Here is a 16,152-nt window from a genome sequence, read left to right as displayed (position 1 = left end):
AATAAAGGGTTATTACGTATTTCTGAAGCTGAATCGAAAACCGCGGTAGTCAGCTCCTTTACGCATTTGATCATAGACGAGAAAGATTGCTAAAGTCAATTTCCAAGACTCCAGACTACCATAGCTAATAGATACACCACATAAGTTGCTAAAACCACAGGTCCCGTACACGCACGCTAAGTTTCTTTCTTGCTCTATACACTTTTGTGTACATAATCTAAAGCTTGCGTGAGACAGCGCACTCAGCCCATCAGCTTACCTGTACGGGACGGGTCTCTTGTCACGGGTCAGAGGTGTCCCCGCACCCACCTAACCGGTTTATGGGTGACTTCACCTGTGATTACTGCACAGACCACAACAACAACACCGGGGATGCGGCAGTACCTGGCACGCCCACACACCCGCCCTTCCACTCACTGTCTGCGCCCCCCGGGGAAAACTACGTCATAATGACCCCTCTCACAGAGACAACCATATTTCTTGGTAGTGTGTCACCTGGACAGGTAACTCTCGTGTGATCACCGGTTTGCTGTCATTAAGTACCCCCACCACGTCTTAAAGAGTCCAAAGGAATCTTCGACGGCAGATCCTCAGCATGGCGCCAACGGGAAGGATTCCTCATATCTTCACCTTGATCCTGTTTCAAGTCGTCATAAGTAAGTGAAATGTTGACCTTGATGACTTGTGGATACAGGTAACATGATAACGTCCCGTATATGCGTGTACGATATCCACACAGTACTGTTTGATCATATCGTTCGTGGAAGACATACTTAAGGATACACGTCCTAAGTGTTATCGGATTATACTTACGCTGAAAGAAGTATTGACTATTGTAGTTTCTTCTTAGTTCCTGACGAAGCGTATCCAGATTACCAGTACAGACAGTAATGGGTGGGGGTCATCCTGTAATGGGCTGGCTACGCTGTTGTGTTGTATACAATGCAGTGCTCGTGTATCTAGCTTTAGGAGCCTTAAGTCCGTTTGGAGTTTCTTAAGATCGCTATATCTTCCCCCCTTTCGTTTCTGAAATTCCAGACAGGTACATGTAATACAGCGAGACGCTAGGCACGATAAACAAGTTATTGTTATCTAAATCAGCAGGGGGCGTTTCCGAACTGCTTAAAAATCCGACAACAAAAGAAACGGCAGTACACCTATATACATGGACGCCCCTGCCCCACATTTTCTACGCCATCGCAAATGGAGAATTTCCTGCGTGCCAGGGAGTTTCTCGGCGTGTCCTGGTGTGCATAGATCGTCTGTGTTTACTGTCCGCGTTTCCTTGTGCTCAGCCGTTACTGGCCTCGGGGCTAAACCCACTCAGGTATATCGCCTCACAAGTTTCGGTCGCTGTGCCTCACTGTTAGAATAAAACAGCCACTCTCTATATATCACCGACACATACTGTGGCATACACGACCATATTGACTCCTAACTGTGCGCTTCCACATTACCTGTACCTTTAAATCCTGTTATTGTGTGGATAAAAATAGACACCTGTTATGGTGCACCAGTCGCGTTGTTCCGTGTGTGCCGATGCACCAGATGTATGAATATTTCATGAAGTAAAAAGAAATCAATACCCAAAACGAAAGAGCGAATTGTATATTCAGCTGTACATTTAGAAGAGACGTCAGTAGTTCTAGTGAGTGTTTATGTCCCAACATAGTGAACTAACCCGAACAGGTAACGTCGAGAACGATCTTTAGGGTCAATCTATTGTTTCCTACGTGTTTTTGGAAGGCTAGAGTTTCCGACAGTACAAAGGATGGACGCCTCTCGTAACCGCGTTATACTGGTGTTTCTCTTACGCAAACCAACAAGCCACAACAATAGGCACTAGTGTATAAACATGAGTGCGCTGTAATACGGCGTGCAAGATCGTATTGAGAGGAATGTTATGTGTACGTAATGGAGTTCAGTCAAGATTAAGACGATTAACGAAGGAAATTTGAGAAGGGTTAAAAGACCACGACTGCTAGCATGCTACTGAGTTTGTTAGATAGATGTATGCAGGTTAATGGCATTTTGGTTTTAGTTCATGATAAAGAAGATCAGATGTCTGAGTCGAACTTTCTGATCCGTGCACACCGAGGCCGCAATATAAACGTTTCTTCCTTGTAAAGAGTACTTCTTCGTCAGCACTCGAATGACGGAATGTTCTCACTACGAGACTGATAGAAACAGGCTATGTGAAACTGTTGCAATAATCTCAACCCGAGCTATCACTATCTTAAAAAAATACATTTTACTAGTCACAAAACTTGCTTATCCTTAAACATGCCACTGTCCCCAAAGACGAAGCTAAGTCACAGTAGTATATATTGAAACCTCAAAGCATTTTACCTGTTAACATTAATGTATTTGCTTGTTCCTTTCAGCATTAGCCACCTTGCATGCGTTAGCAAATAAATGTTTAAATAGCGCTTGGGAAACTAACGTTATATGTTCCTTATACTTTCCACAGGTAACCAACAGGCCGTGGTCCTTCCTACAGTGAGGATTCCTACAGCGATTTCTTCGTCCTTCACCAGTAAGTCATTCTAATATCGTTATATTGGGTTCCTACCTATGTTCGCATTTCTTTTGGTGTAGGGGTTTTTGGAGTAAAAAAAGGTGCCAACGGCAACGGTCGCGTAATTCTACGACTGACGAACTCCTCAAACCCAGTTAAAATTGAACCCACCCCTGGTAATAGCATTTACAGACTTGCCTAACAAGGCGGGAGCATTCATTTATTTCAGAATCATATCAAACACACTGGGGGTAAGGTCACGTCACCTACTAATTCTTCTTCTACCAACTATTCTTAACAGTACTGATGTTTGGTAATTTTTTACAGGTAGAGGTCTGGACGACCAAACTGTTGCGAGAGCGTGAGTCGATTATTATTTCTCTGTTTCGTTTACTTGCTTTCATGTTTCACATCCGTCCATCCATCCTTAAACTTTCATTCAAGGAAATGTTGCTAATCTGGAGTTGCTAAACCTACAATCGTTCTCTATCAACTTTTACACACACCCTCCACACACAGGGCCAACACTATCAACTGGAGGTCAAAGTTCTACAGGTTCCTCCAGTGCAGGTTAAACGGTGACGAACTCAATGAAGATGACCTTGTTGCTGTGGAGGCTAGAGTACTAGCTGCGTTAAAGGTGAATATGATGATCCCATTATAAATGTTCTCCATATGATCTGCAGCTTTGTATCTATGCTACTTTGTGTAAAATGCCGAACACGAATCACAACGATGTCCAACCTGATCAAAAACTACCAAAGAGAGTGGAACTGATGACAAGAGCCTTTTATGATAAATAGCCGTTGAGCAGAAATGAGCGCCCTACACAAGGGAGGCACAGAAAAGGTATAAAAAAGGAGTGGTCCGATCTCTGTCATTCTTGAGAAAGACGAATAAAGTCGAAACCGGTAGAATATCATCTCTGAGCTGTCATTTTCCCAAGGCTACGAATGACATTGAGCAGAAATGTTTACTCAGAAATCATTTTTCATAAGCTACTTTATTCTTGATAGCACTGATATTTTGTGTTTACTTTTGTAGCCTAAAGATAATCAGTGATATCAAACTTTGTCTTCTTTCTTCTTTTTACCAAAAGCAACCGAAGCTGAATGCTATCAGTGCGCCTGCGCTCCGACACCTGCTGACGTCCGCAGACATCGCCCGGGATGTCCCGTCAGTTGTTTATATCCTGGAGAACATTGACCTCGTCAAGTTCTTCGACATTCTTCAAATCGCCGCCTCCACAACAGCAGTGGTAAGCCAAAATAAAATAGTAGCATTCTCTTTCAATCTTGCTGAAGAAAAGTGGACTAAAAGTAGTTTTCTAAAGTAGTCAGTGTCTGATACGAAGAGTACTGTTTCACTCTTCAAGTCAGTTGCGATGTTATCTGTCAGCCTTTTATCGTATATCGACCGTTTAGCTATAGATAGGTGATACGAGCGTATATCTAATATTAAATACAGTGGCTGTCATACCGCCGCTTTGAAACCGGATACTTGTACACACAATGATGAGATATTGACTTCAGGAGCAATCACTGAGACTAGCATTTGTGGCTACATCAAATGATTCTAGAAATTCTAAGAGATTGACGTTGTTAACTGTAACATATATATTCTTGTATCGCAGGGACAAAGCCAGCAGCCAGATCGGTCCGTGGTCTTGCCCAGTCGGCCCGTCAACGGACTGCCCATATCAACACCACTGAGGGACGCCATTCTCAATATTGGGATGAAACATATGCAAGGTATATTTTTTTGTAACATCTTAAGCTTCTTGGGATGACAGTCGGGCGACACTGTATCGTGTATGTCGTGCACTACCATCTGGTCATTCACGAGGAGGAGTATTTTCATTGATACGATAAATTTCATATTTATGATTTTCTCCGAGTTGGTACCCTGTACTTTTAAAGCACTGAATGTGATATAGAACTATACATTTTGAACAACGGAAAAATTGCGAGCCACTGTTTTTGATTTGATGGTGTTTTGATTGTATGTTTCCAGGTGATCTAGACGAGGCGTGGCAGGACAGCCTGCCGAAGTTGTCGCCTTACCTGCCGGGTATAACTGTGGGGCATGTCAACAAGGTCAAGGAGTCCGACATGGTCGCCGACAAACTGTGAGTGTGGGACGTAGGCTCTTCAAGTTCATATGGCATGTTCATTGAAATAAAACAACATTGAAACACTCTACACTTGGTAGTGGGACATTTTGGCATTGGGTAATGTTTCAAGATTTGACGTGGCTAGAGATAGATAAAAATTGTGTAAAAGTACCGGGAAATTGCACGTAGAAAGTACGTATTTCAACATTAACAGTTTTTTGCGCAAGACGGCCAACGTTGTCTAAACTACGTATACTCACATGGACTTATATACTTGTGATGTACAAAACGAGACGGTATCTTTTACATACAAATATGAGATAATTTTGGTTTGCCGTTCGGCGTTCGCAGGCCCATTTGAACCGTCATCATGAACTGAGTAAAGCAATTGTGGGACTCCATTCACAATTTTTTCAAATAAAAAATTCATCCCACAGTGCTCAAAATGATGGCAAAATGAACACTCAAGACTCTGTTCTCTTGTTTTCTGCGTGTAGTCTAGAACTCTTGCAGAACATCCGGCCCAGACTGAGCGGTGCTGTACGAGCTAACGTTGTTCGGTACTTCAAGCGAGTCAAGGCAGGCAACTGGTCAACTGAAGAGAACGTCATCAATTCACTGGGAGTGTTTGTTGGTGACATCAGTCTGAACGATGTAGACAACATAACCATCGACACAGTACGTGAATTGTTTTTAAAGATACGACAAAGCTTTTGAAGTTCCATGCCATCCGTCTGGCTACTTAACGATTTGTCATAGTTATGAGTGATAAACAGGTGCATTACTAACGTTGCACCTTACATCATTTCTATTGATAGTAAAACAGATAAATGTTTTCGGCTTACGGTATGTCTTCCATATGATATTTTGTTACTATTCTAATTCTAATTCTATGCCACGAGATAACAAACGAAAATGCGTACAAACCCAGTTGAAACCGATAGGGTATTAGATTTTGACTCTCCTTCCTTTTTTCCAGTGGAAACTAGTGTTTAACTCCCACCGACTGGAGGATATCGACACCACACTAGCCCGCGGCATTCTGGATAAACTCCTGTATGCAAACGTCACCGTGACGGAACCGATATACAACGTTCAGAAGTAAGTTCAAACATCTACTCGCAATGCACTTAGAACATTTTGAATCACTCGTGCCCTTTTGCAATAGCTACCATTGTTAGATTTGATGAATACAAACTTGATACAACAATACGGTCGTCTACTTGTAGTCGCTTATTGTACGCACGTATGTATTTTTGAGGATACTTATAACATGACAATAGACTTGAATACGGTAACCACAGTTTAGGCTTATGAGGGACACTTGATTTCCATGTACCTCATCATGGCCGCTGGACCATGCGTACTTCCTCTCTCTACAAACGCTGTGTGTCCCAAAAGACCGGATGCCATATCGAACCCATGCAATATACATGTACACACATTGTAATGGTTGTAATGGTGGTGACACGAGGAAACACACAATACACTGCCATGGAGGACAGGTAAATATACTGTGGAGTGTTGACATGTAACGCATGTACCTATGTTTTGGTTGTAGACTTGGGAAGCTGACGTGTGTGCTACCCGAGGCGCTGGGGTACAGGGCGAACTCCCTGAGTCAGGACGTGTGGAGAGAGCTAGCGCGGGTTCTGCACAAGTGTAACACAGGAGTCCTGGGACGTCATGGAAACCAGCTGTCCAGACCAGGCAGGAAGGTAGGGCGGAGTTAGCCTGATTAAATCTCGCTTATAGCAGCCCGCCAAACACCCGCCGGCCCCCTAGAAGGGAGGGGCCAGTTAGAGCCCAGGACAGCGGAGTTTGTGTTACACAGACTAGGGCGGAGTGGAAGACTCAAATTTGTTGCGCTTGTTTGTTTTTACTACGTATTTGTTCGGAGTTAGGCCAAACATTAACCATATATTACTGTGGAAAAATGTGAAAAAATACGTGCTAAAGGACTACGCACACTGGGGATCGCAGTACGTAAGCTACATTTGTTAGAGAAGAATGTATGGAATGGATGGCACGTTCAGCACCAAGGAGAGGTTGTGATATTTGTTAGTCCCACAACTTTGCACGGTTTAGATGAAACATGAACGCTCTATATTACATTGTGATTACACTAAGCTGCTGAGGTTTAATGTTAGCTGTTCATCTTGTGTCTCAGCTGGCTCAGAGAATCGCCAAATCGCTGATCCCGGCACCGGCCTCTGCCAGTGTCACTGACCTGCGGAACGTTGGCCCCGCCATTGTCGGCCTGTCGGTCAGTGACCTGCGACAGCTCCAGGGCAGGAGAGTGTTTGACGCCATTTCTGAGCTCTCACAGGCCCGGGGACTGTCCAGAGCACAGGTTAGCTCTTTGTTTTTCTACTTTTTTTTCTTTACATTTAGTTTCGAAAACATGAGGAACTTGGGCCAGCTTCGCGAAGTATTTTAGGTTCAAGTTTCTCTGGGACGCTGCATTTTCATCTTACTCAACATTACCTGAACTTGTTTTTCGTTATCAACATTACCTCACTGTTTTGCCTCAATTGCTACTATCAATTTCACTGTAACGTTACAAGAGATGATAGCGGAATCATTTGCATCTTGCTTTGACAATGTGTCTGTGCTATTTCCTTCTGACTTCATTTCAAAAGAAATGAAAATGCAAAACACATAACTTTTACTTGAAGCCACACTAAACTCTTTTCTTTTTTTTTTGCTTTCGCAGTTTCAGATGTGGACTAACGTTAATGTTATATATCAATTTGAGGTAGATAATGTATAGTCTCTGTGGCATTTTCACTTCTTAACTTAATCTAGTAACATTATTACTTTGTATTATGCACTTACAGGCACAAGCTCTACTTCAAAAGTATGTTGATGGAAAAGGGGTGAGTAGAAGAAAAATTACACTTCTCAATTGTAGTTGAACATAAGCAAATAGTACGTTAGCACACTATTATAACCTACGATAAACACCAGATGTTGATTTAAAAGTGTCTTGGTTTGCTTTCCACAGTCTGCAGTGACCACTGCGGACCTTACCCGCCTGGGTACCATCGCAGCAGCAGTGGACAGTGGTACGCTGGCCCAGTTTACACAGCAGGGTCTGCAGGGCTCACTCTCTACTCTCATTGGCTCAGCTCACAGGATGACTCCTGCTCAGAGGAAGGCCATTGTGAAAAAGGTACATTTTCAACAATTACTATTGGTCCATTTGCATTTCAGTAGATTACAAATGGAAGTTGTTTAGGTGAGATAACATCACCTCTTGTCATTGTTGGGCATATACATGTGATAGCCACATATTGTGTAACATAACATTTTGTCTATTGCTGTTTCAAATATAATGTTACATGTAACATAAGGGAGAACATAGCAAAGGCAGCAGTGCATAAATCTTTGTATTACTGTATTTACATGTATATATTAGAATTTAATTACGTAGTTCGTCTGACAAACATGATAATGATAGATTTAAAGTCAAGAGTTATGATTGCAAACAGGTAACAAACAACATGAACATGAAATTTGGAAACACAATGTTTCAGATTGTTGGCAACAGTCCTGACAGTGTTGTGAATGACCTTGGACCTCTGATCTCTGACCTGTCTCTGGGATCTGTGAAGAATGTGTTCCCATCACAACAAGACATCCCCACACTGGCTACACTTCCCTGGAGCCAAGCACAGGTAAATATACATTCAAACTCGAAATTCAAAGCACAGCTTTAGTTTAAGTGTTAAGTTCTTTAATTCTTTAAATGTGACCTTGAAATACCTTGTGGGAATAATATCTTTGTGCTTTGTATTATATGTGAGTTAATAAAGTGTTTGAGTTTCATTTCTTTCACATATCTACTTCTAAGACATATATCACATTATACCTTATACCATGCAACGCCAACAATGCCACCAATACTGAAAATGTCCTGTATTTAAAGTACATTTTGTCAGATAGCATCATCATCATTGGTCAACGTGCTTTCACACGATGGGGTTGTACTGCCCCTTACGGGGTGACATACCCTTTTGCTGGCTAATTACAAGACGGGGATGTGCCAGGTCAGATATAGCTACATGTATTGGAAGCTGTATTCAACATGATACTTCCTCCCCTTGAAACATGCAGGCAGCAAATCTGATCAAGAGGATAAAAGAGAGCCGACAACTGACTCCAGCTCTGGTTGGGTAAGATGGCTTGTTGTTGCTCACTAGAATATTTGCAACAGTACTGCACTGCATTTGAAAATTAAAATATTCTTATTCCTGTAATGAAACAGTTGGCATTTAACATAGGATCAAAAGCCTATGTTCTCTCCAACAATGCTTTCCAATGATTCACATATCCATTTGGGATTTGCATAAAAGAATGAAAAGTTATAATGCTTGTGCGTATGGCAAGACCCTTTGGCAAAGTTAACCATCAGCAAGAAAGTTTTAACATCTAGTTTATCGTTCTTCAGGACGTTCGGGACCCTGCTGCGTGGAATAAGGTGCCCAGACATGGACGATGTAGCTCTACAGGACATAGTGGAAGTGGTTGTGACCCTGTATGATTACGTGGATCAGCTGCCAAGAGGAGTGGTAAGAAACATTCTTTTATCTATACAGCTGTGTTACATTAAAATTTTCAGTCTTCCCCTTCTCTGTTGTAGGAACTGCATGCTGAGAGGGTTATATTTAAAAGTGTGTTGGGTAGATAAAAGCATTGAGAAACAGAAACATATAGTCATAGTATCAACTCACTTCTTTGTTTTTCTTATATTCCAGAGAGTTTGCTTGGCAAATGCCACACAGGTAGCCATGAACATCACACTGAAGAGTGGCCGTGTGACAGGCTCCACTGGTGCTGTGGCCACAGTGCCCGGGCATGTCATAGCAGAAATGCGGTTAGTATAAGCACCTACCCCTCCTGTATTAAGTGTGAAGTAGAAAAAACCTTCAAGATGTTAAAGTGTACTGTTTAAAAATGTTGCCAAATTTCTTATGATTTTCTTAATGATGCACATTTTGTATTATGGAATATTTGTCAGTTGTCATTCTGAAAAGATTTATCATAGCTCTTTACAACTATTTTAGATAACTTTTATCCTGATTATAGATACAGACCAGAGAGACAGTAAATTTAAAAATAAGTAGCTTTACACTTAAAACTACACTTTGTTGTCTTTTAACATTTTATGAACATTGCACACCCTTACAGGTATGAAATTTTGGCGTCCATCCCGCGTCCAGACTGTAGCGATGTGTTCCGTAAGATTGGAAAACTGGACATGTCACACTTCCCTCTGTGGTACCAACGGAACATAACAGCACTGGCACTCACATGTCTGGTAAGATGTCACATTTCAGGACATTGAAAGCAGCATTTTATATATATCAGTGCTACGTAATGAGGGATTTCTGAAGAGAGCGTGGAAAACATGACTTTCAAAGTTGGCAAGCACATCTTTGTCATTTCTATGTGACGATGGACAGACGTTGAACTTTTTGCAAGAAAGCAATGCAGCATTATTACATGTACATAGAGTTGTTTTGTATTTATTAAAAATATATGATTATTCTATTAACGCTAGTTCACCTTTATCCGTGGGGTAACCTATATCCGTTGTTTTCAAAAGCAGCGTATTTAGGGCTATCATACAGACAAAAAGTGAGTTCAAACTGCTATATTTTGAAAATATTACAATCTGAAACAACTGTCCGTCGACTTGATATCCCTAAATGTACTGTTTTGAAAACAACAAAAAAGGCAAACTACATATGTAGCGTTAAATGATGACTTACAGAATGTACAGAAATATCAGATAATCTTCAATTGATAGCTGGAAGTCATGTGGTAAGGCCAATTGCATTTTATCAACCCTTTTGCATAGATTGTTTACAGCATATTCATATCGATGTCATTGTTTGTTTACACACAGGGTAAACAAAAGGGTCAACAATACAGACTGGATGCCACAGATGTTGATGTCTTGGGCAAGTTTCTGTGTCACATAGATGACTTCTTTAAGATTACTGAAGACGCTGTGCTGGATGCCATCAACATCCTGAAGGAATGTCAGTGTTTCACTTATAGACAGAGAGAAGCCGTGAAGGACCTGATCAAGACAGCCTTTGGGTAGGTATTGGTTTGTATAACAATCAGGTAATTCACAGATAATGATAACAATGCTTGATACCAAAACGTCTCATGATTTTGCTGTAGAATGGAAAAGTAGATGTTTTCTGTGTTTTAGGTTTGCAGTTGCAACACCATGAATTTAGAAAAAAAATTTAGAAACACAATAAAAGGTAGAACTTTTGTCTGCAGTGTGAAAACTGCAAAAGTAAAACAGCACAAATATATTATGATTTGCAATGTATAGTTTAACATAGCAGATTACCTTGCATGAGAAAATGAATGAAACCAAAGCCAAAAAGACATGATTCATAAAAAATGACTAGATTTTGTAATACAAATAGATTACAAAAAAGCAAAAAGCATTCTTGCCTTTGTTATAACAGTAAAATGTGTCTTGCAGGAACAATGCCAGATGGTGGACATCCTCTGAGCTGGGCCAGGCTGGTCCTCTCCTCCATCTGCTGGATGGAGACATACAGAGGATATCTCAGGTGACCACAATCTGCTCATATTTTTGTGACTTTGAAGTGATCTAAAGAAAAAGGCACAAGCACCATGTAGACAGACTTCTGGTGTATGGGTGAGGAGGACAAAGATGGATATTGCACAGTGATTTCAGGCTGATCTGGAACATTATAATGTAAAATTACACTGGGAATATCTCTTCAGAGTCTGGAAGCATCAATGGATAAAAGAAAAAATGTCAAACTGTGTCGTTGTCAGAAATGATAGGACAATTACCAGTATGGTTGATAGATCACCAGCTTTCCTCTTGTAGAAGTCACTTGCTGCTATCATATGCATCAACAGATATCATCTTTCTGGTGTCTTTGAAAGGTTTAATTTGATCCAAGCAATTCTTTGATGGTTTTCTTCAGGATGCACTGCTGGATGCTATAGATCAGGTACTTCCTGTTCCACAAGACAACAGAGACATCATCAATGCTAATAGAAGTACAGACAGGGACTGCCTGGCTGTGAAGAGGAACAACAACCTGTATAGGAGGGTTATCACAGCAGTTGCCAGGGGCAGGACTTCACCCATACCCCCAAGGAACAGGAGACAAAGTCAGTTGGACTGTTATCTCTATGAGATGCTGATCACATATTCTCTTATCTTAATCCAGTAAAATCAGGTCTTCCTATACATCCTCAGACCCTCCATGTGCTTTAGCAGTGTCAAAATGTGAATGGGAAGCTGAAAAGCTTGTAGAAACTGCTCTATATGTGTTACATAGGACTGTATTCAAATGGATGGCACTTTCAGCACCAAGGACAGTTCTTATTCGGCCTCAAACCCTTTGTTTCCTGCCAGTGTAAGAACTTTTTATCAGAATGTGTTTGAATTAAATAATGAATCACTGATTCTATTCACATTAGAAAAGCCTTCCAAACTGAAAATTGCACCCTTAAAACACTAAAATCCAGTCTATGTTCATAGATTCTTCTGTTTCAGATCTTAGATAATCATGGCATGTTTTCTACACTTCTCTATGTACCAAAGCTGTAGCATAAGAAACCTGTCTCACTGGAGTTTGTATCACCTGTTTTGCAGCCCTGCAGGCGCCCCTCCTGTGTGACCAGGTGCAGCTGCTGGGTGATGCTGTTGTACAGCTGACGGAGCAGCAGGTTACCTACATGGAGAACAGAGAGTTCCTGGACTGTCTGGAGGTGTTTGGTGCTGCCCGGGCAAACAGCACAGACTGGGACAGTTACATGCTGCGCATACTGAAGATCAAGACTTTTGCTGTAAGCTTTCACTGCCATTGCTATTCACTATGTATATGTGAAGCTGAAAAGTTTGCAGGAACTAACTGTTTCTCTACCTCTCTTACGTTGGACTGTATTCAAATAGATGGCATGTTCAGCACCAAGGACAGTTTCTAGTTAAGGGCATACATACCTAAATGTTAAATTGTTTTATAACAGTGGCTTTATATCTTTTGAATGATTAAAGATTCATCACTTCTGTTGAAAGAATACAGGATTTGGAAACACTTTCCTATGTATGAAATGATGATTTTATAGATCTCAGCAAGCACTTTTCATGGATGGATTTTTGTGATCAAGTTTGCAGCTTAAGGCTTGCAGAATGTTAAATAAATGATGTACGAATTGAAACAAATGTTAATCATGATTTTTAAAAAATGGTTGTTATTGAATCTGCAGGCTGCTGGTGGGACTGTCCAACAGTTGACCCCTGACATCATGGCGCGGGTCGGTCGCATTGCGGTGACCTTCAGCCCAGGTGACCTGGCAGCTCTGAACTACGGGAACATCGACAGTGTTTACGGCATCGCCAAGCATTCTAATTACAGCAAACAACAGGTAGAGGTCGACTTTTGGGCTGACAATTTAGTTCTTTTGTGTAATTTTCCTATGAAATTTATAGACTACAGAATGCAGCAAAATGTCACATTGATAGAAAGTAGTGCCATGATGACCTTTGTACATATTTTTTAACTTTAGTCACATATTTGTATTAGGAATACAGAATTTTGTTATCTGGCTTGAAAGTACGTCAGCACAAAAGCTAAAATAGCACGTACAATAACTGTTATAACATGTTACATTCACAGTTGGAGTCTGCCTTCAGAGCTTTCCTGAATCAAAATGGAAATGACGTCAGCGCCCTGACAGAGAGACAGCTGATTGGATTAGGCAACTTCCTGTGTGGTATGACCACCTCACAAGTCAGCCAAATCAACCTGGGTGCTTTCAGGTTGGTGGAATATATTTTTCAATGAAATATCTGTAAAATAACAATGGTTGTGATAGCCTTATGCTAATGACTCTCTTTCAAATGGCATGTGACACTCAATTGTTTATTTAGCAACAGTTATAAAAAGACTATTATGAAAAGTTTAAGTTAATTTCTAGTGTCTTTCCAAGTCTAAAACAGCCGGTCTTAGTAGCTAAACAAGTAAAAGACTGCGTAATGAACTGAAAAAGGGAGATGTCTAAAACTAAAAGTGCTCTCATTGTTTACCACTTGGTAAAGGTGTAAACTCTCTTGCTCCTATAAAGCTTTTGATATCACAAAACTATCCTTATGACACTGTGTAAATACAAGTACTTTGTCTCCTTTAACTACTTATAACTTTTCTGATTTCAAACTTGTAACTTTCCTTCTGATGTCTCAGTGATGCAGTGAGCAGTATCGGCCTGCTAACAGATTGTGATGATGCCAGGCTGACTGCCCTGAGAAGACTGGCAGGAAGACTGTACGGTGCACCGAACACTTGGGGCCAGGACACAATACTGGAGCTGGGGGTGGTGGCCGGTAAGTGCGGGATGACATACCAGGCTTTGACAGACAGGGTGTGGCAAGAGTGTCATTTATGAAATCATATGTAGAACTATTTTGATTAAATACTATTGACTAAATGGTTTTAAATGCATGACAAAAAGAGTTTTAAGATAAAGGTCCTTTTTATTTAACGTCATTGGGCAGTCAACTCTTTTCATTGTGAGAAAAATTGGATTTCTAATAATCTGTTACAATATCATTAAATGTTCATCAAATGTCTTCACCAGACTGCTTTGGTTGCTAAAATGATGGCTCCAAGCAGACCAAATCTGAACAAGGCTGGATGAAAGAAGTTTGTTGAACAACATATATTGAATAATGACCATTATCCATGCTATCTTACTCCAGCTGGACTGTCATCATTTGAGCTGTCAGGGTTACATGAGGACAGACTGAGAGCTATCACACCATTGGCCATCTCAGTCATCAGCCCCAACAAATTCAGGGTATGCTTAGATACTATATCAGCACATCATCATAGTGCCTAAATGTGTAGGCTTTTGTCTTATCATCATTATCAATTAAAATCATCTTTTGTTTTTCCAAAGAGCTCATCAGCAAATACTGTTTACTGCATGAATGTAGCTGATACATGTTGAAATAAAAAAGAGACATTTTCATTGAATTGTCTTATTGTATGTAGATCTATAGTAATCATTTAAGACATTGGAGCTGGTTTTGCTCTTTCTAGCACATGATCTGTAGGGAGCTGTTGAGATGAACCAGAGTAATCACTGATATAATATATTCAATAAAGAACAGAAGTCTTTTTAAAAACAGTTTATGATTATAGCAGATCCTTACTTCACCTTCCGTGTGTGTTTCAGAGTGCATTCTCAGTGTGGGGACTCGGCAGGTTAGGCCCGTCCCAGGCCATGGCAGTAACAGACACACAGCTTCGGGCTCTGTCCCAGGCACAGAGGGACGCAGTGTCTGATGCCACACTGGGACAGAATGGGAACACAGGTACGTTATCTTATCTGTTTTATTCTATTCACATTCATTGATCATTAGACAAGCAGGACTTTTGTTTATGAACATCTTCTGTTAAAAAAAACAGATCAGCATGTTATCAGCAAGAGAATACAAAACATTTGCCACAATTTCTTCTCGTTTACCTTCCTAAAGTCGTAAATTACTACTAAATAGAAATACAAAGATCTCCCTCCTGTTTTCTCCAGCTTCCCTCCTACAGGCCAACATGGTGATGATGGTTATCTGCTTTTGCTGTGCATTACAATCATGGTGGTCCTGATGTCCTCAAGTTGTGAAGATGTTAGAAATCATAGGAGCTGTTTTATTTCAATTGTGATATAAGTGCAAGTATACATTAAGAGCTTGAAAATAATCATATGTGTTTGTAGGAATTCACTTTGAACAAGGATATGACTGTGATTGCGAAGGTTAGATCCTGCTTGAGAATGAACAGAAGATACAGGGCTTTGAAAAGTTTGTCTAATATTCCACAACACCAATTGTGGCAATGTTCATTGAACTATTTCAACTTCTCTGGACGTTGAAGTACGCTACTTTAACTACATTTGCTTCTCTTCTCATCCCTGTAAATACAGAGGTTTTATCAAGATTGAACATCCTAAATGCTGTACAGGTGAATCATATTGATTACTTTCTGATACAAACATGTATAAGATGATGCTTTTATATATAAATTTTTATATTAAAGGTTTGTCATCTTGTTTAAAGAGATATATGTCAACAAAGGCTATTCATGTGTACATGTTCATACTGAGGAATATTTCTCAGACTCCTATTGTAAGTAAGAGAATTATGTGAGACAAGATGTTCAATCATAATTGTTGATATGCACATTTTCTGACAGTTGGTTATAACTTAAGTTTATGCAGAAGTTCCTTTTTTTAGGATTTTAGCATGTTTCTTGTATATCAAGGACAATTGTAATACCTTAAATTGTTGAGTTTGACCATTTTAGACATTTTTTTCAAATGATGTATTTGAACTTTAGACATGTAAGACCTTAATGTACACATTGTTACTGATGTTGCAAGAAATAAACAAATTTTTATTGAAGATCGGAACTGTACTTTGCTCACACTGAATTCCATTGAATGTCACAAA

At 40.3% G+C, this 16,152-nt stretch overlaps 1 protein-coding gene across 2 annotated transcripts; it reads left to right on the top strand.

Moving 5' to 3' along the window:
* Positions 1-420: 420 nt before the first annotated feature.
* Positions 421-16,104, top strand: LOC118421706 (otoancorin-like). 2 transcript variants are annotated; one of them, XM_035829180.1, is made up of 28 exons: positions 421-656; positions 2,471-2,536; positions 2,846-2,879; positions 3,038-3,158; positions 3,618-3,776; positions 4,152-4,269; positions 4,532-4,646; positions 5,129-5,309; positions 5,611-5,732; positions 6,193-6,349; positions 6,802-6,984; positions 7,472-7,510; positions 7,639-7,806; positions 8,171-8,311; positions 8,751-8,809; positions 9,085-9,205; positions 9,392-9,510; positions 9,825-9,954; positions 10,546-10,742; positions 11,146-11,236; positions 11,624-11,813; positions 12,301-12,494; positions 12,915-13,073; positions 13,325-13,467; positions 13,889-14,028; positions 14,404-14,501; positions 14,883-15,021; positions 15,237-16,104. In XM_035829180.1, the coding sequence occupies exons 1-28, from the start codon at positions 596-598 to the stop codon at positions 15,308-15,310; spliced, it is 3,519 nt and encodes a 1,172-aa protein (XP_035685073.1). In that variant the 5' UTR covers positions 421-595; the 3' UTR covers positions 15,311-16,104. The 2 variants fall into 2 exon arrangements, with proteins under 2 accessions (XP_035685073.1, XP_035685072.1); XM_035829179.1 differs by having other exon boundaries at positions 4,149-4,269.
* Positions 16,105-16,152: the final 48 nt, after the last annotated feature.

This window comes from Branchiostoma floridae, chromosome 8, assembly GCF_000003815.2.
Source record: "Branchiostoma floridae strain S238N-H82 chromosome 8, Bfl_VNyyK, whole genome shotgun sequence".
Lineage (NCBI taxonomy): Eukaryota > Metazoa > Chordata > Leptocardii > Amphioxiformes > Branchiostomatidae > Branchiostoma > Branchiostoma floridae.
This window is presented reverse-complemented; position numbering and strand designations above follow the sequence as displayed.